At 45.6% G+C, this 25,642-nt stretch overlaps 1 protein-coding gene across 2 annotated transcripts in view; it reads left to right on the plus strand.

Moving 5' to 3' along the window:
• Window positions 1-25,642, plus strand: part of SLC12A8 (solute carrier family 12 member 8) — a 143,244-nt gene that overhangs the window by 88,437 nt on the left and 29,165 nt on the right. For both annotated transcript variants that reach the window (XM_079767158.1, XM_079767157.1), the window contains exons 7-9: window positions 8,548-8,635; window positions 10,206-10,293; window positions 20,624-20,770. In XM_079767158.1, the coding sequence (XP_079623284.1) occupies window positions 8,548-8,635; window positions 10,206-10,293; window positions 20,624-20,770 (323 nt within the window). The remainder of the gene's footprint in view (window positions 1-8,547; window positions 8,636-10,205; window positions 10,294-20,623; window positions 20,771-25,642) is intronic.

Raw genomic sequence — 25,642 nt, forward strand, 5'->3', positions numbered from 1 at the left:
AACAAAGCTTGGGTCATTGACTGTATAAGGGGCTGTGGCAGAGGACACAAGGGCATTAGCTATGAATACAGAACCTGTTTGGAAGCAGGAAGCAATAGGGTTAATCAATCATTTTCCTACACAGAAGCATATATTATAGCAGTGGAGTTTGTGTAGATCTTCATTTATTAACTTTCGTAAATGATCTGAAGGAAGGTATACAGAATGACATGGAAAACTATAGAAGGTACTAAAATGGCAAAGGATAAATAGCGGTAACTCACAGAGCTGAAAGAATGCCAGGGCCTGGGGCAGAGTGAGGCCTGGCAGCGGGAGCAATGTGGGCAGGCAGGTGAGGCTCCTGTCAACCTGGCGATGGGTGGTGGGAACGTTGGCAGGGGGTCAGAGTGGCGAGATCCAGGAAGGGGTAGTGACAGTAAGTGAGGTCTAGGGGTCAGGTGAACATGGAGATTTGGCTGGGATGCCCTTGGCACCAGATTGTTCTAGGCCTTGAGCAGAGCCTCAGTGACAGGACCTGGTCCCAGGAGTATAGGCCAGAGCAAGGCAGGTCCTGGCCATGCCTTAAAAAAATAAAGTAAATAAAATATATCTATACTAATAAAAGGGTAATATTCTAATTAGACCAGACATCTTCCAGACACCCTTCCGACGTCTTTCCAGACAAAGCCACAGTGGTCGGGGCTGAGGCAGAGGCAGTTAGGGGAGATCAGGCTGGCAGGGGAGGGCAGTTAGGGGCGACCAGGCTTGCAGGGGAGGGCGGTTATGAGCCAGAGGTCCCAGATTGCAAGAGGGATGTTCAATTGCCAATTTAGGCCCGATCCCGCAGGGGTCCTGGAATGGAGAGGGTGCAGGCTGGGCTGAGGGACCCCAACCCCTGTGCACAAATTTTGTGCACTGGGCCTCTAGTTATACTAATAAAAGGGTAATATGCAAATTGGTCACAACGCCCTCACAGTAACAACCGAACAGCAGGCTGCGTGGGGCGACAAGGCTGGCAGGAGGGGCACTAAGGGGCGACCAGGCCGGCGGGGGGTGGGGGGGCGGGAAGGGCAGTTAGGGGGCGATCAGGCTGGCAGGCAGAGGCGGTTAGGGGTGATCAGGCTGGCAGGGGGGACGGTTAGGGGTGATCAGGCAGGCAGGTAGGTGAGCAGTTAGGAGCCAGCAGTCCCGGATTGTGAGAGGGATGTTCGACTGCTGGTTTCGGCCCAATCCAGGATTGGAGAGGGTGCAGGCTGGGCTGAGGGGACCCCATCCCCGCCGTGTATGAATTTCATGCACTGGGCCTCTAGTGTGTGTGTGTATATATATATACACTGAGTGGCCAGATTATTATGACCACCTGACTTTTGTAGGCAAATTAGCCATACACTGCATCATATGGAATATGGAAGCCGAAGGCCTGTTCGAACACCTTTGCTGTCTGCAATTACCAAGATAAAACGTCTCCAATTCGCACAGGAACACAAGGATTGGACAGTTGAGCATTGGAAAAAAGTCATGTGGTCGATGAATCACGTTTCCAGTTGCATTGTGCAGATGGCAGAGTGAGAATTTTGCGGAAACAGCATGAAAGCATGCACCCCACATGCATGAGTACAACCCTTCAAGCTGGTGGGGGCAGTGTTATGGTTTGGGGCATGTTTTCCTGGCATGATTTGGGCCCTTTAATTCGTGTGGAACAACATCTGAGTAGCACAACATACCTAAGTATCATTGCTGATCAAGTTCATCCTATCATGTTGATGGCATATCCCAATTGAGATGGCTTTTTCCAACAAGACAATGCGCCATGCCACGGTGCTCGTATTGTGCAGGAGTGGTTTCAAGAACATGAGGGAGACTTTATCTTGCTTAGGTGGCCCCCACAATCACCAGATCTCAATCCAATTGAGCATGTGTGGGACGAAGTTAAAAGAGCCATCGGGCAGCTGGTTCCACAACCATCAAATCTCACAGAACTGGACAGTGCTATCCATCAGGCATGGTGTCAGATTCCTCGCATCACCTTTCAACATCTCGTGGACTCAATGCCAAGAAGAATCGCCACAGTATTGAAGGCAAAGGATGGCCCAACGAAGTACTGATATATATTTATACTGAGTGGCCAGATTATCATGACCTCTGAACGCATAATAATATGGACACTGTGTGTGTGTGTGTGTGTGTGTGTGTGTGTGTGTGTGTATGTGTGTGTGTGTGTGTGTATGTATAATATAGATTGATTGATTTCAGAGAGGAAGGGACAGGAAGAGATAGAAACATCAATTATGAGAGAGAATCATTGATCGGCTGCTTCCTGCATGCCCCCCACTGGGGATTGAGCCTGCAACCTTGGCATGTGCTCTGACCAGGAATTGAACCGTGGTCTCCTGGTTCATAGGTTGATGCTCAACCACTGAGCAAAGCCGGTCCAACTGGGCCTGCCTTTTTTGATCCAAGTAAGTCCTGCTCATGATAAAACATAAAATAGTACAGAAGTGCTTATAATAATTAGCAAGCCTCCCACCCACCCCTCACCACTCCAAGTTCCCCTCCATAGGGGCAACCACTTTTAATCATTTTTAGAACTTGGGGAGTTAACTGTATATCACCAAGCCATATGCCTATACCTATACCTTGATAATCAAAGTCAGATATAATCTATTGACTCCATGCTAAGAAATAGGAGAGTTTAGCTTACTCACATGTTGCTCCATCCACTTCCCAATTTTTGAGAATTATATTTTAATTTTTAGTTCTTTTTGGTTACCTTTGTAACTTTAAATAATATGCCTAAATTTCTGTTATTTTATCAATTCTAGGTTACATCCTTTTACTCCTTATTGTTGGTGTGGGAAAATTGAGAGATTCTGTATTGTGTTTTAAGATTAATGTACTATTTGATATGTTAAATATTTTTACAAGGAATAATTTAGTTATCTCAAGGGAATATCCAATTTTAAGGGAATTTGCATAAGCCTTTTATATTTGCATTTTAGACCAATGTCAGAGCAGCTATAACAAGTTGGTTATTAGTAGTTAAATGGACAAAATCCCATGAAAACTGTAGTTTACAACTTAAAGCGAACAATTTCCCTCTCTCTCTCTCTCTCTCTCTCTCTCTCTCTCTCTCTCTCTCTCTCCCCCCCTCAGCAATACACACTCAAATCTATTTAAAATTTTTTTTTGTCTTAAGCTTAGAAGTCAACAGTCTTCATAACTTCAAAGACAAGCTGCTCAATATTTTTGGAAATTTCTTTGCTCTTCTTAGCAAACACTAGAAACTCTCTTTTATGATGACAAGATATAGAGAAGTATAGAGTTAACTTAAAATATATTGCAACTGGTATATAAATATTTTCTAGCCTTTTCTTTATCTACTTAACAAATGTTATAGTTAGCTCTTCTTTCAAGTTTTCTTATTAATCTGGTTGAAGCTTGTACCATTCAAGCCAGTCCTGAGTGAAAATCATGGGACTTACATTTTGTTTTACACCACTACAACAAAAATATTAGTGCTCTTTTTCTTCCCTCTACTTACCTTCCTTCTTTTCACTTCCTAATATTGGTTAGCTATAGCTTTACTTTTACTTCACCAAGCTAGGTAATATTTGTATTCTGTTTTGTAACTATAGCTATATCCTCTGTGCTTTGTCTACCAGTCAATTAAAAAAAAATCAGTTGAATAAATGAGTAACACTTTTAAAATATATATATTTTTATTGATTTCAGAGAGGAAGGGAGAGGGCGAGAGAGATAGAAACATCAATGATGAGAGAGAATCACTGATTTGGCTGCCTCCTACACACCCCACACCAGGGATTGAGCCAGCAACCTGGCATGTGCCCTGACCAAGAATCAAACCATGACCTCCTGGTTCATAGGTCAATGCTCAACCACTGAACCACACTGGCTAGGGTATAGGTCAAATTTTAGAAGTTAAAAACAATGCACATGTACACTATTGTGACTATGTAGCTGTTGTTCATTGAAGAGCAAAGTAGTGGGCTAGAATTTTATTCCTTTTGCTGTGTGATTATGATGTGGTCCTTGTGCCACTTAGGAGAGAATGATCCTACTATCACAGCCAAATGGGTTAAATTTTCTTAAATTTCATCGGTTATTTAAAATGTCACATTTTAGTTTGCTTTGTATTTAGACCTTTATTTTATTGTTTACTTTCCCTGGAGTTTCAATAACCTTTTTTTCTTCTTATTGTCAAAATATGTAGTAAACATATCCTTAAAATCATTCAGTTTGTTCATTGTACTGTCTGTTGTATTGACTTTACTTTTTATCCAGAGGCATCCCTCTTAGGATCTCCATCCTTCAGCTTCAATTCCTGCTGGCTTCTTTTTTTGTACAACAGTTATTCTGGGACTTTGCTCCATTCCTGAGTTGTCACCACTGTTTTCTGAATCTCATGTTTTCCCACTTTATGCTTTATATCCTCACTGGAGGCCCGATGCACAAAATTCGTGCAAGAGTAGGCCTTCCTTCCCCTGGCTGCTGGCACCGGCTTCCCTCTGGCACCCGGGACCTGGGCACTGGGGATCTGGGCTCCCCTCTGGCCGCCAACAGGCACCCAGGACCCAGGCTTCCCTCACAGCCTTGGCTTGGTCTGGAAGGACGAAAGGACGTCTGGTCTAATTAGCATATTATGCTTTTATTATTATAGATTTTGCTGGAGTACATGCATTAGCATCTTTCTCAGAAATGGTATGTGGAGGTAACCTTTCTGAGCCCTTGTTTGCTTAACTTCACTTTCACTTAATTGGTAATCAGGCTAAAATTCTAGTTTCAAATAATTTTTCCTCAGAATTTAAAAATCAGTGTTCCATTGCTTTCTACCATTCAGTGTTGCTGATGAGAAGTCTGATCCCAGTCTAATTTTTGTTCCTTTGTAAGTGTTCAGTTTTTGACGTTTGAAAATATTTAGGATTTCTCTTGATGCATTTAGGTATGGAGGTTTTGTTTTGTTTCGTTCTTTGTATTGTCTACTTTATGGGATATGTCAACCTGAAGACATGTCTTCTTCAGTTTGAAGACATTATTTCTATTATTTATCTGGTTATTTTATTTGTTTTCTCTGTTTGCTCTTTCAGAGTCTCCTATTAGTTGGATGTTGCAATTCCAAGATTTTGCCTCTCTTATATTCTTTGTTCAAATTTTCTACCCCTTTATCTTTCTATTCCAAGTTCTGGGATATTTACTTATCATTTAGATCTTTATTGCATTTTTCATTTTAGTGATCATGTTTTTAATTTCCAAAAGTTATTTCTTGTTCTTGGATTGTTTTTTGTTTTTCATGGCAACTTTCTTTATAGATAGAATAATCTTCTTGGGTGTGTCTGGAACTACTAATTAGTACTTCCTTCAAAATTCTCCTCTGTGTCCTGGTTTTTATGTTCTTCCAGCCCAGGTCATTCTATTTTTATCGTGCATGTGTTTGTGTGTTTGTTCCTGGTTTTCATCACCCAGCTGGCCATCTTTGGTCGCTGGCGTGGATTCCCTGCTGCAGTGTCTGTAGGTCTGTTTTCCCGGTGGGGCTCCCTCTTCCTGGGAAAGCTGACGGCAGCACATCTGTGAGAATGGCTGGTTCTGAGGGGGCTCCATTCGGGGTTCAGACATCCGCACCAGCAGCCTTGGTTTTCCTTGGGCAGTTTATTCAAACCCTCTAGAGAAGCATTCCAAAGCTCTCTGTTCCTTTCCTTTCACTCTTTATCATTATCTGCATTTTCGGTGTTCCAGACATTGGCGGAAACCTTTCATCTACTTAAGATACGCCCCCTCCCAGTCCTCTTTGCTTAGGGGCTTGTGTTCATTTCCCCTCTTTACTACCCTTTTAATAGGCTCTTGGGAGGGGAACCAGAGGAAAGAAAATGTGCCTAACATGCCATGTTAAACAAAAAGCCCTTTAAGAATGATTTTCCCTCATTTCAAAATGATTACTGTAGAAAACTGAGAAAATATAGATAAGTAATAAAATAAAAAATGTTTATTCATCACCCAGTAATAACATTGTCAACATTTCAAAACACGTTCTACTTCCTTTTTTTATGCATCTATTTATGTTTGTTTTTTTCTTACAATGGGATCAGACCATATGCTCTGTTTTCTAATGTGCCTCTAAAATGAAACAATAGCTTTTAAATATCTTTCCATGTCACAACATGCTCCTGACAATATTGGAGACCTGGTATTTATTGAAAGATGTAGCATCATTTATTTAGCCAATCTGCTATTTTCAACGTTAGGTTATTTCTAATTTTTACTATTGTAAAAGAGCATTTATAGACATTTTTGGCTCAGTTTTTAATCATATCCTTGACTATGTACTTAGGATAAAATCCTAGCAGTGGAATTGCTGGGTCAGAGTATATGCGGCAGGTCCCAGTGTTGGTCCAACATTCAGGGTTCTCGTTGAAACAGCCCCTTGTTAGTTCTCAGGCCCCAGGCTTTCCCTTCACTCCGCTTCTCTTGAGCTTCCGTAAGTATTCCTGCAGAGGCGTGGAGAACATAATTTCTGGAGTCAGAGAGACCAGGGTTGAATCATGGCTTTTGCCACTTAGTAAATGTGTAACCTTAGGCTATTTTAATTAACCTCTTTGAGTACTAGTTTCCTGTTCTATAAAATGGGGGAAATAATTCTACTCTTCTGATGTGGTTGTTGTGAGGATTAAACAAGATAAAAATGCATGTAGAGCACTTAGCATAGGCCCTGTCAGGTTGAAAGTGTTCATAAACCCATAATGATGGGGTTAGACCATTCCTCCTCCTAAGCCAATGCGACTCTCCCTTCAAGGCCACACCGGAGATGCACCCACTCTCTGGGAGGTTTTCCTGACTGGGGCAGGCAGAGCTCTTGTGGGCTGGACTGCATTTGATGTTTGGACACGTGGCTTGTAGCTTTCCCTTGTGTGTGTGTGCATGTGTGTGTTTGGACAGAGAGTGACGTCCCCTCCTCACCATCCTGCACTGTCTCCCGGTTATCACTAATTACCTTTCAGGAGTGTTCTTGGGAATAGTGGTGATGCTGTGACTCAGTGTTGGTAACATCCGGATTGTTCTTGGGAGTTCATTGAGAGCCCTTTGCAGCTCAGGGGGTTCGTCATTATTTCTTCAAATATGTTTTCTAATCCTTGCTCCTCTTCTTGTCCTTCTGGCACCCCTATTATATGGATGTTATTTCGTTTCATGTTGTCCCAAAGCTCCCTTGGGCTCTCCTCCTGCTTTCTAATTTTTTTTCTCCAATTGCTGTTCAGACTGGGTGTGTTTTTCTGCCCTGTTTTCTAACTTGTTAATTCAGTCCTCCTCTTCTTCTAGTCTACTGTTGAAATCTTCCATTGTGTGTTTTTTTTTTATTGTAGCTATATCATTCTTGATTTCCTCTTGATTTTTACATAAGTTATTGATTTTCTCATCCAGCCAGTTTAGGAATTGTATTACCCTTACTCTGAATTCTTTTTCTAACATATTGCATGCCTCCATTTCATTTAGTTCCTTTTCTGGCGAGTCCTCCTTTTCTTTCCTTTGGGGGTTGTTTCTTTGTCTCCCCATTTTTGCTCTCACCGAAGGGTCCAGGCACCAAGTCACACGGGGCCTGTGGCTGAAGTGGCAGGCTTGGTGGGAGGGGAGCACACTCTGGGACTCACAGGAGCCTGCGACTGGGGAGGCTGAAGTCCCGGAGTCTGTGGGTCTGCAGATGAGGTAGCAGGTCTTTGGCCAGAGTGGCTGTAGGGTCCAGTATGGTGTCTGAGGCCAGTCTGGGTGGTGGTGAGGCTGGGCTCCTAGTTCCTGCAGCTCTCCCCTTCAAGATGGCGTGGTTTCTGTGCCAGAGCCAGCCACCCCGAGAGTGCTTGCAGTGGTAGCAGGGGCTCCCCATCTGGTAGAGCCCAGTCTGCAGCCCCAAAGACTCCTGCAGGATCTCTCTCTCTCTCTCTCTCTCTCTCTCTCTCTCTCTCTCTATCACACACACACACACACACACACACACACACACACACACACACACCACACGTCCACACACTCCCCTTTTGCTCCCTCCCTCACTCACACTCTCTTCCTCACTGCTGTCCTGCCGTCTGACATCTTAACTCTCAGCTCAGGAGGTTTGAATGTGGTCTCTGGCTCTATTAGGTGGGACTTTCCCCCAGGACACCAGAACCCCAGTGTAGACGGTGGGCAGCAGATGCAAGGAACTTTGCTGAAGAGGCCGCAGGAGGAGGTTTGCTGAGGTCGACCCTTCTCAGGGGGTTGACCCATGGAAGGCAGAGCTCAGTATAGAGCCTTGGGACCATTGTGCAGCCTGCCAGATGCCTCCCTGACCCTCATTACTTTGTGCTGGGCTATAAGATGCTTTTTGTAGCTGGTAAAGCCTTCCTCAGCATTGTTCGGCCCACAAAGGTCCCTTTCATGCTACAGATGCCTCCCCAGTTGCCAGGGGAGATTGAGAAGTGAGGTTTGCAGATGGGAGGGCTGGCCAAGGGCTGGCTTCCAGGAGCGACCGAGGAGAAGGTGCTTGGTGCAGTACCCTGCTCACCCCTTTCTCATCTGGATGTCTTTCAGGAGTCATGGCCGGCTTCAACATGGGGGGTGATCTCAGGGAGCCCGCTGCCAGCATCCCCCTGGGCTCCCTCGCAGCTGTTGGCATCTCGTAAGTTCCCCTCAGTGACAATCAGCTGGGGAGAGGAAGAGAAGACTCCTGGCGAAAGAGGGGATTGCCCCCTTTTTCTGAGAGCGCCTCGACTCTGACCAATCTATTTCATATTCCAATCCTCTTTTGACACTCAGTGGGCTGGAAAATTCAAGTCTGGTGGGTTCAGACGATTGCCCTTTCATGTGCCCTGCCTGGGAACTTGGGGGAGAAGTGTCACTAACACAGATCCATTCCTTTCTTCCCTTTCTCCTCAACCTCCCAGCCTCACCCCTCCTCCACCCCCATTTTGAACTTGGGGATTTTTTTAACCATTGAGTTTCCAGGATCATTGGAAGGAGCATAAGGATGAAGGGTTTTGCAATCAGATTAGGGTTTTCATTTCAGCTATGTCGCAGATTGACTGCAGCATGACTTTGGGGCATTTATTTTTTCTTTTCTGTAAAATGGGAACAATGAAAAGGTATGGGCCCTATGTATTGTGGAAGAGATACTGTGTATAAAGACACATAGAAGGAACTTAAAGACTGGTCCTTCTTCCCCCAGCTATCCTCTCTGCACCACCCTAAGGCGGCCCTTGGTTTTAGGTCACACTGTGCCACCCACGCGAGCAGTTTGGGTGGCCTTGGGCCTGTTTCTGACCTTCTAGAATCTTTTGATTTTTTTGTTGTACCCTGAGAAAAAGCCTTCATGGGGTGGGTGTGAAAGCCAATGAGATCACAGACACCATGGTGACCTGAAAAGTTGGAAGTGCCTGCATTATTTTAATGGTGATATTTATAAATATTAACATATGTTTTCCACAAATGCTGAATTTGCTCTTAGCTTACTGTCCGGACACTGTTGCTTTTAGCCAGGCACACAATGCCAGTCTGTTTCATGCTAAATAGGGCAATCAGTTGTTTTGGGAAGAAAATGAAGACAACAGAGAACACGAGAGAGTGCACTGGGAGTTGGGAAGGAAAGGAAAGAAAGAACCCTGTCTCATTTTCGTCACAGCTGGGAGGCCCCAGGAGGAAGCTTTGGCCCCTCCCCTCACTGCCCAGATGGGTATGAGGCCACCAGGATCACGGGACTTGCTCAGAGTCCCAGGGCATCTGGGGGCAGAGCCAGGTCACTGCAGGCCTTTTTACACTTGGCTTGGCTGTCTATCATCTGGGAGCCAAAGAGCAGCAGGACTTAGAGGCCTGACTGACCATCAACTTGTCCTTCTTGTGGAATGAAGGGGAGGGGGCTGCTTGCCAATTCTAGCCTGAGTCCTGGCAACCTAGTGGCCAGCTGGGCCTCCCCCTCCTCCACCTCCAACACCCTTTGTGTGTTTTTCTTCTTTACTGTAAAAAAGAGACAAAGCAACGATACTTCCTTTTTGCTAAGAAATGTGCTAAGGAGAAAGACTATGGAAGGTGCCCCCCAGGGGAACTAGGGAAGCGTATGACCAGTCTTTCTCTTTCCTTTGGGTCAGGTCCCAATGGGAACCTGAAGGCCCAGGGCCGAGTGGGGTGGGTTGCGAGGGGGTTGGCCAGGCTGGGGGTGGGGTGGCAGCTCTGCTCTACGCCTGGGTATTTTGCAGGTGGTTTCTGTACATCGTCTTCGTCTTCCTGCTCGGCGCCATCTGCACCCGCGAGGCCCTCCGCTATGACTTCCTGATAGCGGAAAAGGTGAGTGGGTCCTGCACTAGGGGGGCTCTGAGTGCCAGGTCATCTGTTTGTTCCCATCTGCAAATGGCAGCCTGCCCCTTACCGTTCTGCCTGGGAATCCACGTAGTCTTGGGCCCCGGACAGAAGGATGGGGGCAAAACCACGGAAAAGGTCCAGGCCCTTCTTATGGATCCCCAGGAACAGACAACAACACCTGTAAAGTCACATGCACCCAGGTGACTAAATGGTGGGGGCAAAAATCAGGACAAAAGCAGAGTCTGTTTACCTCAAATCCCCAGCTCCACCAGCCCTTCGTTTTGGCCCATAGCCTCACCTGCCACCCTGAGCAGAAAGTGCTGCCCACAGGAAGCAGGTAAGGAGGCTGACGGACAGAAGGAGGGCGGCAAGGCTAAGGGAGATGGAGGGAGCCGAGAGCCAGGGCGAGAGCCTGTGGGAGGCAGGGCAGGAGGCCTGCTGTCCTCTGAGGACCCTGACCCCTTGGGCTCTCCACACACACGGGTGGGCCGGGTAGATGTGGCTGTAACATCTCTGTTTCTGGAGCTGAACTTCCTACCCGGAGAAGATTAGCGAATTCCTCACGTTCCACAGCCGCCCCTTCTCAGGCTGGAGGTCATGCGATGCTCAAGGACACTGGTTTGGCATCTCTGGAACCCAGGAGAATAAGATTGCCCGACACTTTTCTGGAAACCCCCCAAAACTCCTACCTCCCCTCACGTTCCCGGAGGAATGTGGATCCTGCGATTCCCGTTATTTGTCGAGGAAGGTCGTAGGCTGGGAGCGCTTCTTCCTCAGTCAGCTCCTGGTGTCACTGCTCACATTCTCGGAGAAACGACCCTTTCCTCTCGGTGAGGCCTGGCTGATCGTGGGCGGCGGGAGGGCACTGCTGGGCCAACCCCAGGCAGGAAACTCTAACAACTTTTAGAGCTACATTTGGGCTTGGTGTACACACTAGCAAAGGCTTCTTTTTAAGGCCTGTAGCCGCTGATGTGAAGGGGATGTTTGCGTTCAGGGGTCGTGACCTTACCTTGGAGGCAGGTTTTGAAGGGGGCAGCAGTGCCCGTAATGAGAGCACTGGCCCCCGCCTTCCAGGGCCCCCCCGCAAGGAGGTTTGCTCTCAGGGCAGGAATCTATGGCCCTCATTTATGCCTACGTGCCTGCTTTCATCTTGAGTTTCATCTCCCAGGGGCCTTTTCTCTAATTGTGGATGAAAAGCTTGGCTGCATTAGAGGAATTAAGGGCCTTGGGGAGCGGCAGACCCTCTGACCAGGGGGAGCTGCCTGCTGCTGGCTGCGGCTTGCCAGTGGCCAGCCAGCTCTGCCTGCTTCTAAGGCCTGTTTCTTTCTAGTGCATTCCCTCCCAGAGGTCCTTTCAACCATCAGAGACTCTGGTCTGGATGGAATGAGGCAAATTATCCCTGGGGCTGGGGCTCCTCTCTTCCCTCCCTCCCCGGCTTTGCGGGAAAGCTAAGAATGGGTGTGTGGGAGGGCAGGCAGCCTGTATCCAAGGGAGGCCAGACAGCAGGAGAGTAAAAACATCTCCGTGAACAGCATGGGAGGGCCTCTGTGGGTGGAAATTCCACCGCTAATAGTAAAAATACTCACGGGGAGGAAGCGTGTTGGGAATGCCACCTGTCCCAAACGGCGAGACAGGTAGGCCGGTGGGAGGCACGTGCTAAACCATGCCTGGCAATAGCATGTGGGAATGCCACTGTGCACGTGCCAGGATGGGAGGTGGAGAGTCGTTTTTGGAGAGGACGAGAGACCACTTCCTGGAATAGCTGTAAAGCCCAGAACGAAAGAAAAGATACTGTTCTTGGTTCTCAGTAGCAGATGGGCTGGTGCAACAAGTAACCAACCAGGGCCACTCCAAGAGAGCAGCGCCCTGGTGTGCCCGCCACAATGAGGGCCACGCAGGAGTTTCCCCATAAACCTTGAACCTTGGCTTTTCTCCTTTCCTCTTCTCTCCCCGGGACTGACTCCTTGGGACTGACGAGGCTGCAAGAGCAGGCACTATAATCAGGCGGTAAGTGGGCCACAAAGATGAACAGTTCGTTAAAACTCAGGTGCAACGTGTAGAGGTTGGAAGGTACAAGTGCCTGGTCTTACGTAGTCACTCAATACAAACTACCACCTGGATGTGGTTTTAATGAACTGTTCATCTCGGCTTCACGCCTTAGCCGTGGCCTCGGTTGTGAGCCCGTCCATCCCTGAGCTTCCCCGAGTCCTGGGGAAGCAAGGCCTCTTCGGTCCGGTCTGTGTACCCAGAGGGTCTCACCTCCGGGTGCAGACCAGGCCGGGCCTCCAGCAGGCGCCCCTCGCGCTGGTTCTTCCGAAGCGCCTCCATGCACTTCTTCTCTTGGGCGCGTTCTGCCAGGACGGTACCTTCCGTGCTGCTGGCTGCACTGGATTCCTCTCCACTGACCTGTAGCCACTCGGCTCATTGTTTCTCTCTGGGCTTCCTGCAGTTTCTCTGATGTATTTCTAATTATTTGGCTTCCCGGCCCAGGGTTTCTCTAAGAATTGTCTTTTTTGCCTTGTGTCCCTGCCCCCAGGAACTTTTCCTGGCTCTCAGGTGTCGGTCTCAGTAATGTTATGCTTCCTAACAATCCTGAGTCCTTGTGGTGGCAGCACGGCTCTATGGTAATCTATGCAAAGCACAATATCTGGTGCGGACAGGTGCCAATGGACGTTTGCCTCCCCTCCACGCCCCTCACGGGGACCCTAATAGATAGAACACATTGGGAGGGGGCACATTTTTTTGGTATGAGTCACCCATATTTAACTAAATAGGAAAAGCTAAAAAGTCAATCCCAATATTATTCACTTATACAAAAAGGAATTGTATCAAGAGCAGGTGTTAGTAGGGGTAGAGTTAAATCGATTAAGTGATTATTTCAGGATAACGTTGTATACAGTCCAGGAAAAGATCCTGTTTTTTACACATCAAAAAAGACCAAGTCGGAAAAACCAAGATGGTGGCATAAGGTATACACCTGTATGTGCTGCCTCTCACAACCACACCAAAACTACAACTAAAAGACAAAACGTCTATTACCCAGAACCATGGGAAAGCTGGCAGAGCGGAAGTTCTACAACTAGAAGGAAAGAGAAAAGTGCATTGAGACAGGATAGGAGGTTCAGAGGCGCAGAAAAGCAGAGGTACGGAGGCGCACAAGTCAGGCTGCCGACTGGGTGTGCTGTTTTTTTTCAGTCTGAAGGGAGATACAAGCTCCCGACTTCTCTGAACTCCAGTTTCCGGCGAGACTCTGGCAACCCAGACTCTTACGGGGAGAAGCTGGACTGTCTGCCATCGGTTCGGAAAGTGAGGGTGGCTTTCTTGCAGAGGTGCTTGCAGGAATCATTGTTTACTGAGCTGGGGCGCAGGACATGGAGACGCGGAGATACCAAAATGGCTGACTGGCAGCTATCCCCGTTTGCTACAGCTTGGTGATTCCCTGAGACCCTGCCCTACCCAATTTACAAACCCACCCAAACTGTGCGCAGCATATTAATGGCTTGCCCTATCGCAGCTTAACCTAACAAACTGCAGCTGGGTCAGCTCCAAAACTTCCAAACCCCAAGCAAAGAGGAGAAATCTGCAGATCTCGCTGTAGCTCCTGCTGGGTGGCCTCAGGCAGTAGCTGACCTGCACCTCCTTGGAGATTCAAGAGCCAGTGTACCTAGTGGTCAGTGTGAGACGACACCAGATTTCAACTCCTCACATACATAAGTGACACGCTGAAGAGGCAGACTCAGTGAGCAACAAAGCCCCACTGAAGCAAGTCCTGCCCCATAAGGGTGTCTCCAGCACAGCAGTTCTTCCATTATAGACACAGCTGATCCTCACAGCCAATTGGCCTGGAGGTAAATTCCTCCCAGTGTACCAACAGCAATCAAGGCTTAACTACAACAAGACTGTGCACTCAGCCCACAAAGGGGTACACCAAGAGTGTCCACCTCAGGCGATTGGGGAGGCTGAACCACTTGGCCCTATAGGTCACCTACCACACAAAGCCACTCCATTAACACAGGGAAGCAGCAAAATGCAGAGACAAAGAAACATGTCATAAATGAAAGAAACGGAGGAAAGCAAACTACTGGATATAGAGTTCAAAACCACAGTTATAAAGTTACTCAAGAATCTTCTAGAAACCTCCGAGGAACTTAGTGAGACCTTTAAGGATCTTAATGAGAATGCCAAAAAAATGGAAAAGGACCAGTCAGAAATTAAGCTTACACTGTCTGAAATAAAGAATAATATACAGAAATTCAACAGTAGACCAAAGGACCCCAAGAATCAAACCAAAGATTTGAAATATGAGGAAGCAAAAAACACCCAACCAGAAAAAAAAAATCCAAAAATATGAAGATAGTGTAAGGAGCCTCTGGGACAACTTCAAGCGTACCAACATTCAAATTATGGGGGTGCCATGAGAAGAGAGAAAGCAAAATATTAAAAACCTATTAGAAGAAATAATGACAGAAAACTTCCCCCACCTGGTGAAAGAAATAGACTTACAAGTACAAGAAGCGCAGAGAACCCAAACAAGAGGAATACAAAGAGGACCACACCAAGACACATCATAATTAAAATGCCAAGGGCAAAAGACAAAGAGAGAATCTTGAAAGCAGCAAGAGAAAAACAGTTAATTACCTACAAGGGAGCACCCATACGATTTTCAGCTGATTTCTCAACAGAAACTATGCAGGCCAGACAGGAGTGGCAAGAAATATTCAAAGTGATGAATGGCAAGAACCTACAACTAAGATTACTCTACCCAGCAAAGCTATCATTCAGAATTGAAGGTCAGATAAAGAGCTTCACAGACAAGAAAAAGCTAAAGGAGTTCATCACCACCAAACCAGTATTATATGAAATGCTGAAGGGTATTCTTTAAGAAGAGGAAGAAGACAAAAAAAGGTAAAGATAAAAATTATGAACAACAAAGTGACAACAAATACATATCTATCAACAAGTGAATCTAAAAATCAAGTGAATAAAAAATCTGATGAAGAGAATAAACTGGTGAATATAATAGAATCAGGGGCATAGAAAGGGAGTGGACTGACAATTCTCAGGGGGAAGAGGGTGTGTGGGGTGTGGGAAGAGACTGGACAAAAATCTTACACCTATGGATGAGGACAGTGGCGGGGGGTAAGGGCATGGGGTGAGGGGGTGGGATTGAGTGGAGGGGAGCTATGGGGGGGAAAAGGGGGAACATCTGTAATAATCTGAACAATAAAGATTTATTTAAATATTTAAAAAAAAAGACCAAGTCCTTCAGGGGCCCTGGGGTTTGCTAACTAGCAAAATAAGAGCAGACTAAGTAACAAAAGTACCCCAACAACGTATTTATTAAAAATGGGGTATCCCACAGAATAAACTCGAATCATTCTTGGTGGTGACAGGCATGGTTTCGTGTGTTCACAGTTGTACCTGTCAGATGCTCAGCCTCTGCCACCCAGCCAGCCCGCTGTCCTCCCTCTCCATCGTGGACACGGCACTGCCTCTCAGGAAGGAAGCTGACTTGGTTTCCTAGGGAAATGGCTACCAAGTGGGAGAAAACGTGACTCAAAGTTGAGATGTTGGTCAATTTGTTGAGTGAGAACAGTACTAGAGAACTCGGGTCTATGGAAATAGCATGTGAGAGAAAACTAGGGCTCTATGGAGACATCACCATATTAATAGATTGGGGCCCGGGCGGTGTGGCTCAGTTGTTGAGCTTTGACCTCTGAACCAGGAAGTCAAGGTTTAATTCCCGTTCGGGGCACATGCCCTGGTTGCGATCCCTGGTGTGGCGTGTGCAGGAGGCAGCTGATCGATGATTCTCTCTCATCATTGATGTTTCTATCTCTCTCTTCCTCTCCTTTCCTCTCTGAAATCAATAAAAATATTTTAAAAAAAGATTGGGATTGTAAGGGTTTCAGCATATACTCCTCTGTAATGTCAAGGGACACAAGAATGAGATGAGGCAGAATGAGCACCTTGCAAATGACTTCTGATCCAGTCCTTCAAGAGAAGGGGACAGTCTGTGGACTGGTGGGGTCTCCTAATGACTACGGCTCAAGTGGGAGCTGGGGCCAAATACTGAGAGCAGAGAGATGGAATTAGTAATTTTCTCCAGGAGTTACTATAAAAGAAGTGAGGGTAGTTCACACCCCAGGTAGTATTTTGGAAAGATAGAGAGGTTTTTGTGATGGCTCAGACAGGTGTATGACAGAAAGGCACCTGCTCAAATATAGTCTCACTCCCATCTCCACTGCACAGTTAGCAAGTTTGCAGTCCCGTGTGAATAGAGACAGTGATGCAGCCCTGCCAGGGCTGGGAGCAAAGCTGTGTGGGTTACTGTTGCACCTATAAGTCTTGCCCTGTGCCCAGCACTGCACCAGGTATATAACATGTCCTCGGCAAATGTCCCCAGAGAGACAGATGGGTGACAGACAGAAAGGAAGGGACCGGATTCAGGTGGGAAAGAGATGAAATGGATTTTTTAAAAAATATATATTTTATTGATTTTTCACAGAGAGGAAGGGAGAGGGACAGAGAGTTAGAAACATCGATGAAAGAGAAATATCAATCAGTTGCCTCCTGCACACCCCCTACTGGGCATGTGCCCGCAACCAAGGCACATGCCCTTGACTGGAATTGAACCTGGGACCCTTGAGTTTGCAGGCCGATGCTCTATCCACTGAGCCAAACCAGCTAGGGCAAAATGGAATTTTTATACTTTACCTAGACATCAGGACCAACATTTCATTTATTTTTCAGAAAACTGGCTGGATAGTAGTTTTATGTAAAAGACTGGCGAGTGAATGGACTATTGTAAACACAATGGACAGACTGGACATAAACAAGTCCTTATACCTAGACAGTCCCTGCCTGGCCGCAGCCTGAGGATGCTGCAGGGGTCCCAGGGGGTGTCTGTGGGAAGGCTGGCCGCAGCTGGGGGTCACTGTGTCATGGCCTCTGGTGCTGGAGCCTCATCAAGTTCCTGAGGTCAGTCCCAGCCCCAGGAGGACACCAAACTAGAAGGGCAGTCTCATTTCCACGCTGAGTAAATGGACAGGCTTTGAAAGAAAAACTATTTTAAACATAAATATTTATAACCTTTTGTGTAAGAAGCAATGACGTTTCCGCATTGGTCTGGAGAGTCCTGTGAGGGGAGGCTGAGAGGGCACAGTGTCCTGCCCCGCGGTTCTCACCTGGCTGCACGTTAGGGTCACCTGGCTGCTTTGGAAAAGCCAGTGATGTCTGTGGCCCACTCCATGCTAATCAAAGCACAATCTCTGGGGTGATTCTCACGTACAGCCAGAGTGGAGAACTACCGAGTTAGATTCTCAAAAAGCTTTTGATAAAATTTTATCACATATTCTATGTATTTGTAAAATCAGTCCGCATCGGATGCATTTGGGAGCAAAGACAGAAACAAAGGTTACAGATGAATGATTGCTTCTCGGAGTGGATCGGGGATTGATAACGGGACCAGTTTATCTAACAATTTTGTAAGACACCCAGGGCACGAACCACGGTGAAGTTGTGATGCTTCATGAATTCAGCCAGTACTTGCCGGCCCCTGTTTGCCAGACTCTGTCAGGGGCGGTAAGGAGGGGGCCGGATGCATGAGACACCAAACTCCCTCTGAGGAGCTTACGGTGAACTGGCAAGGTAAGCCGTGAGCGTATTGAACTATGCCACGGGGCTACAATAAACTATACCAGGGTAGAAAGTAACAAAATGCCATCAGCGCACACACAAAAAAAATGTGATGGGAAACATTAGCTGACATTAATTTCTTCTAGTAATGGAATGGTAAGTGAAGGGTGATGGGTGGGACAGAAAGAAACTCATGACATTGAAGAAACAGGGAAGAAGATTCACTGGGGATAAGATGAGGTGATGCATTTAGGGAAAAGTAATCCACACTGAATTAGGGACAAGATAGGCTCTGCTGTAGGCCTTAGTCATGTCCATCAAACCTCTGGCCTCCCTGACCACCTGTGTGATGTGTGGTCTTAAAGGGAGTGAGCCCCATTTAATATTGCAGAATCCCAGTGACTAGACTCTCTTTTGTCTGTCTCTTTGTGGTCCCGGTAGGGCATGTAACCTAGGTTAGGCCCATCGGATGCTTCAAATGTAACAAATGAAGCAAATATAAAGGAACGAGAATTCATCCACAGGGCAGCTGGGTGCTGGTAGCATCCTGGTCAAATGTTCTTGTTCAAGAGCCTGGGTGTGCCCAGGCATGGGTTTTGCCCTTTTCCAAGCCTCCAGATAATTTGTGAACCTCCAGTGTCCTACAAGTATATTCTTAAAAGATATTTCCCATCAAGAATCATGGCTGATTCAGGTTTCTGGAAAGAGGAATATGAGGGGCTGGTGTTCTCCGTAGTTTGATGCCATTGATGTGGGACTCTGTGAGCTTCTTGGACTTGTGTGAGCTTTTTATTCCCTATATCAGGGAACTTTTCTGTCATTATTTATTAAATTTATTTCTTCAAACAGGTTTTCTATTCCTTGCTCAGTTTCCTCTCCTTCTGGCACCCCTATTATGTGGATGATGTTTTGTTTCATGTTGTTCCAAAGTTCCCTTAGGCTTTTCTCCTGTTTTTTAAGTTTTTTTTCTAGATGCTGCTCTGCTTGGGTATTTTTTCCTACCTTGTCTTCTAGCTCACTGATGCGGTCCTCCGCATCTTCTAGTCTACTGTTGATGCTTTCTATTGAGTTCTTTATTGCAGCTATGTCATTTTTCATTTCTTCTTGGTTCTTCTTCATTTCCTCTTGGTTCTTACACATATTGTTGAATTTGTCTTCCAACCTTTTCAGCTATCTTATGACCATTTCTCTGAGTTCTTTCTATGACATATTGCTTGCCTCCATTTCGTTTACTTCCTTTTCCGGTGACTCTTTTTCTTTCATATGTGGGCTTTTCCTTTGTCTCCCTATGGTCTCTCCTCTCTGGGTGTCTGGTTATGTAGCTCTCTCTCTCCTACGTTGACTTTCTGTGGGTGATATTTGACCTTTCCATGAGAAAGTACAGGGCTCATCTGCATCCATGTATTCGCCCTGCTTGGAACCCGGTGTTCGTGGGTTCACAGCTGGTCCCTGGGTGTTGTGGTTGTAGGGTCCCGGGAGGTATCCAAGTTCTTCCCAGTTGAAGGTAAGGCTAGGCTTCTGATCATAGCCACTCTCCCCTTCAAGATGGTGTGGTCTCTGCAGCAGAAATCTCTGAGATTTCAGCAGCAGTAGGGGCTTCACAGTCAGTGGAGCCTGGTCTGGCAGTCCCCAACAGTCCCTTGGAATATAGCTGTCCCTCACTCACAAATAGACACTCCCCACACATCCACACTCTCTCCTTTCATTCTCTCACTCACACACTATCTTGTAGCCTGCCTTCCTGTTGGCAGCCATCTTCCGATCGCCATTGATATTTTTGCAGCAGGGGCATGAATATCAGATTTGAGTTTAGAGGGGTCACTCTGGCAAAGGCTGGGGGATGATTCAGTTGGGCACTGCTTAGAGGCAGGAGGCCAATTGGCATTGCTGTTGGCCAGTGGTTCTCAAAGTGAAGTCCCCAGAGCCTCAGCATCAACATTACCTGGAACTTGTTGGAAATCCAAATTCTTGGGTCCTACCTGGAGAGTATTATGCTAAGCAAAATAAGCCAGTCAGAGTAAGACAAATATCACATGATCTCACTCATATGTGGAATCTAATGAACAAAATAAACTATTGAACAAAATAGATCTAGAGACATATAAGCATGGAATGGACTGTGGGATCTCAGAGGGAAGATGGGGGTGGGTGGGAAGAGATCAACCAAAGAACTTGTATGCATATATGCATAACCCATAACACAGACAATAGGGTGCTGAAGGCCTGGGGTGGGGATGGAGGCGGGATATAAGGGGTCAATGGGAGAAAAAAGGGGACATATGTAATACTTTCAAGAGTAAAGATTTTTTAAAAAACCATCATAAACAAACAGACAACAAAAGCTACAAATTCTTGGGTCCTACCCTGGACCTATTGAGTCAGAAACTCTGAGGTGGTACCCAGAAATCTGTTTTCACAAACCCACAAACCCTGCAGATGAGTCGGTGCACACTCAATTTGGGAACCTCTGTGTGGTCCAGACAAGATGTGATGGTGGCCCAAATTGAAATGGTAGCAGTGCGAATGAAGTGGGGTGGGGCTGACACTGGAAATATGTCCAAGAGGTTGAACTAGAGGACTTATGATAATATGGGGTGTAGGTGGGTGGGTCCCAAGGGAGCGGAAAGGGATAGAAGCAGAGTCTGGCCTTGGGTAATGGAACTGCTTCCTCATATAGGTGTCCCTGGTGGGCTTCCTGTTCCTTTTGGGCTTATACATCTCATCTCTGGCCTCCTGTATGGGGGGCCTCTATGGAGCCCCCCGGATCCTGCAGTGCATTGCCCAGGAGAAAGTGATTCCCGCATTGGCCTGTCTGGGGCAAGGGGTGAGTAAACTTTTTCTTGACAAATGTCCATTTTGCCATGAACCTGATTCTTGGTGAATACATTGCTTAAGGCTTCTTGATTAGAGCCAAATGGTCAAGTTCTCCAAAAGTGGGGAGAAACAGGAATGCAGAGGTCATCTCTCGCACCCCCATCCTCTGGCTGCCTTAGGCTGGGGCCAGCCAGACAAAGCGTCTGTCTGTGTCACCGCCCCCCGGGGCTGCTAGCACTGGGATCGCTAACTGTCACAGAAACTTCTTGGACCTTGCACAGAGGGACAGGGAGTGCCACATCCTTTAATAACAATAAACTCAGGGTCCTCCAAGTTTAGCATGGAAGAAAGAATCTCTTGGTGAGGAGGGATGTTGGTCCTGTGACTTTAACTCTGCCCTCGAGTTCACCTTCCCTTTACTTCTAGCCTCTGGGCTCCCTCCTAATTATCATGGCCCAAACCTTAACTGATTCAGTATAGCTTGGTTGGGCCACAGAATGATCAAATGAGACATTTCTAAAACTGAGGGGATGACAAGAGAGACATAAACAGAGAGAACCCCACTTCTCAGTAATGTGGTTTGCAAGCTGTAGTTCATTTCTGTCTTGTTGGAGCACCATACTGGCCCTCCCCAACCCCTTTCCCATCCTGAGCCTCCCTCTGTGGTCCTGGTAGGGCATGTAACCTAGGCTAGGCCCATCAGATGGGTTAGGGCCACGTGGTTGCAAATCCTTAATTCTTCCCTTTACCTTCCTCAACTTCCTGTGCATCAGTCAGGGTAGGCTGGGTAGAAGTAATGACTGTCATCCCTGTACCTTCCAGGTGGTATATGCTTCTTATTTTATTTCAATTTTGCTTGTTTTGTTAGGCAATATATATTCACAGGTTCAAAACTAAAAGTGATATAAAAGGTATACACTGAGAATTTTTTCTTCTATCATGAATCTTTTTTTTCTGCCCCAACCGCACCCATGCCTTATCCATAGCTGTTTTATTAGTTTCTTTTTATGAATCTTTCTCTCCTCTATTTTTATACGAGGATAGAGTTTGACACAAGTTGTTATATGCTTTGCTTTTCTTCATTTAATGTAGCTTAGAAGTCTGTCTTTGCATATGGATGTAGAGAGAATTTTCTCATTCTTTTTTTTATCATGTGGATATACTATAGTTTATTTAACCAGCTCCGTATGTGTTGCTTCCAGTAAACAGAGCTACAAAGAATAATCTGCATGTGTGTGTATAATTTTGTATATGTGTCAATGTATCTATAGGATACATTTGTGTGAGTGGGTTTGCTGGGTCCAAGGGTAAATGTGTTTTTAATTTTAATAGGTATTGCCAAAACACCTCCCGTGGGATTGCTATTATTTTGTACTTCTACCAGCAACATATGAGACTTCAGTTTCCCCACAGCCAGCACCACTCTTCGACTTGGCCAAGGCCCTGCTTTACAGGACTGTGTTCTGGTCTTTAGGGTAAAAAGTTCATGAGGCCAAGGGTCTGGGTATACTGCACCTTGGAATTGCCTGCCCATATGGCCCCCAGCCCACATCCAGAGTCTGTAAGGGCCCCTTCCCTGGGCCTGTCCTCTCTAGGGCCAGGGTGTGGCTGGAGTCCACACATGGCTATGAGTCCCTCACAGTGTGGTCTGGGAAGGGGAGGCTCATGGGCTGTGAGCTGGAGGCTGTGCATGGCCCCCCTCCAGTTAGGGACTCTGAGGAGTGCGGGAATTCTAAACCAACCTTCCCCATTGCCCTGAGGGCGTGTTTGCCAAGGAAAGGCTAGGACAGATGTGATCTAACAGTTTGATATCTTGGTTTATAATGATAAATATTTAGACATACGGTGTGTGGCCTGTCATTTGCACTCTTGCCCCAGGCATCACAGTATTCGCAACGAACCTGTCCACCGTTCATTGTCAAATGTGAATTTTTGCCAGTTGAGTAATGAGAAATGGCATCTTAGGATACTTGTGGTTTGTATTATTCTTATTATGAATTCTTATTGAACATCTTTTCATCAGAGTCATTTGTTGTTGTTTTTTTTCAGTGATTGTTGCTCTTTTTCTTCCTAATTGCTTGAAGCTCATTCTTTATTAAGGAGATTAATTTTTGTGATATACATTACAAATATTTTTTCTAATTTTTGTCATTTTTCACAGCTTCTTTACATATGATTACATTTTATTAGCACTTTTTTTATGGTGAAGAGAAGAAACGTTTTAAATATTTTGAGATTTATACAATATACAGAAAAGGTCATAAAACCAATACGAACAGTTTAAGACTAACTATGACGTGAACATCTTTGTAGCCCCCACCCAAGAACTGCCAGCCTCCAGACCCCCACCCTCCACACACCCCCTGGTCTGAGCCCTGAACCTCTTTCTGTGGAAGCTACTGCCCTGCCTTCTGTGATAATAATTCTCTTTACTTTCTTTGTAGTTTTGCCCAGAAGTTGACAAAGTTTTTCTGGAAAGTGCCAAATACTAAATATTTTAGGTTTTTCAGGCCCTGCGATCTCTTGTCATTTTGTCATTGTAGCTCAAAAGTTAGCACAGATAACACCAATGGGGAGAGGCTGTATTTCAATAAAACTTTATTGATGGGACACTGAAATTTGAATTTCACATAATTTCCATGCATCACAAAATATTACTCTTCTTTTGATCTCCTCCCCTCAGATGTTTAAAACTATACAACCATTCTTAGCTCTTGGGCATGCATAAACAGATGGGGACCAGACCTGGCCCAGGGGTCATAGTTTGCCAGCTCCTGGTTTACTCCATCTGCATCACCAAACAGAATAATTTAATTTTGTCTGTTTTTTAGCCTTATATTAATGTGGCATGCTTCTTTCACTCCACACTATGTTTTTGAGATTCATCCACCTTTTGGCTCATCATAGCAGTTTGTTTATTATCATCCCTATATAGCATTTCCTCATTTGCTACCGTTTATTTATCGATTCTGCTATTGATGGACAGTGAGGTCATTTCAGTTGGACCATTACAGACAGTGCTGTACTGACGGGCAGGCACACAGGTGGAGGCCTTCCAGGCCACACGCTCGTTAGCGCAATTGCTACGCTGGAAGGCGTGTGTGCTTTCCCTTACAAGAGAACACCAAGGTCTTCTTCCAAGGGAGTTGTCCATTAGTAGCATTCCCGCTTCTCTGTGTTCCTGCCGTTATCAGACAAACCTTAATTGATTCCGTTTCTTGGTGTTCTGAATATTATCAGACATTTTTTTGCCAATCTGGTGGGTGTTTAATGGTATCTCACTATGGTTTTAATTTGCATTTTCCTGATTACATAGTGCGATTGTGCATCTTTAATATGTTTAATGAGAATTCTTTTGCTTTTTTTTTTTTTTAACTGGGTTGTCTTGTCTTTTTCTAATTATTTTGTGGGGATAGTTTGGGAATATTCTGGCTTACCCTTTGTCAGTTACACAAGGTGGGCAAAAGTAGGTTTACAGTTATGAGTATGCAAAAGAGTTTATTCTTATTTATTAATTATTGTATTATTTATTTGTAGTACAACTGTAAACTACTTTTTCCCACTTCTGTATGTTTTACAAATATCTTTTCCTATTCCATGGCTTTTCTTTTCATTTGGTTATGGTGACTTTTGGTGAACAGAAGTTCGACTATTTTGTCTCTTTACAACCCACCTTATCAAAGTCCTGACCTGGACTGCTAGCATTTCCGTCAGCACACCCAAGACTCTCCTTTTAAGTTTTTTTAGTTTCTGATGATTTACTTTATTCTTAGTAGTTTTATTGTTAGAATATGCTAAACAATTGTAGGTGTACCAAAAACATAATTCTTAAAAACAATAAAAGTATATTTTTACTCTTCTTCTTCTTCCTTTTTTTATTTTTTAGAATTTTACTCTAAAGTAGTAGGGAGGGTATTTCAGGTCAACAGGGGCTCTGTCCTCAGAGACTCAGGCTGATGGTGACCTTGCCATCTTCATCCTGTGACTTCCAAGGTCACTATCTATCCCAGCCCTCAATCAGGGGAACACACCTGGAGGAACATGTGGGAGGTTTCCAGGTCAGAACCGGAAGTGGACTATAGGCCTGCCCTTCACATTCCAGAGTGCTACCAGTAAAGGAGGGAAGAGCAGTGGTTAGACCCTGTGTAAATCCTGAGGGTAAATCTTTATAATATTTGTTGATGGAGAATGAGAAGAGGCTTCAAGAATTTTCCTTGACTGAGCAACTGGAAGGATGGAATTGCCATTTTCTGAGATAGAGACTTGCAGAAGGAGTAGATTTGAGCGGCAGGAGATTGGGGGGACAACAATTTGATTTTGGACATATTAGGTTTGAAACCTGTTAGACCTCAACTGGAAATGTTGAGTAGACATTTGAATATTTAAGTATGGATTTAGGGGATCATTTCAGACTGGAGATTCAAATTTGGAGTTGAGAGCATAAAGCTGGTAATTAAAGCCATGAGCCCTGTTGAGATGACTTAGGAAGGGAGTGTAAGTAGACAAGAGAAGGGGTCTCAGGATGGAGCCTGGAGGAGCAGCAGTGGAGACAGGAGTGGTCAGTGAGGAGGGAGATGAATCAAGAGAAGTGAGATGAAGAAAGTCTTTCAAAGACCAGAGAGTGACCAGCTGGGTCGAATGTAGTTCTTAGGTCAAGGAAGATGAGGACTGAGAAGTAACTATTGTTTTTGGCCCAAGAACTATGTCAGTTTCTGTGATGAATATCTCCTGCGGAGTAACAGATTATATGGAGTTAGCACATATTTTCCACTCCTGTCCTGAAGGTCACCCTACCCACCTCCATTAATAACAGATGTGTTGGCCTCAGCTGCCAATGATTCTGCTATGTCTTCTAGGGTCTGCCACTCCCCGGGAGTCATTT

The sequence above is a fragment of the Cnephaeus nilssonii genome (genome assembly GCF_951640355.1).
Source record: "Cnephaeus nilssonii genome assembly, chromosome: 3".
In the NCBI taxonomy this organism is placed as follows: Eukaryota; Metazoa; Chordata; class Mammalia; order Chiroptera; family Vespertilionidae; genus Cnephaeus; species Cnephaeus nilssonii.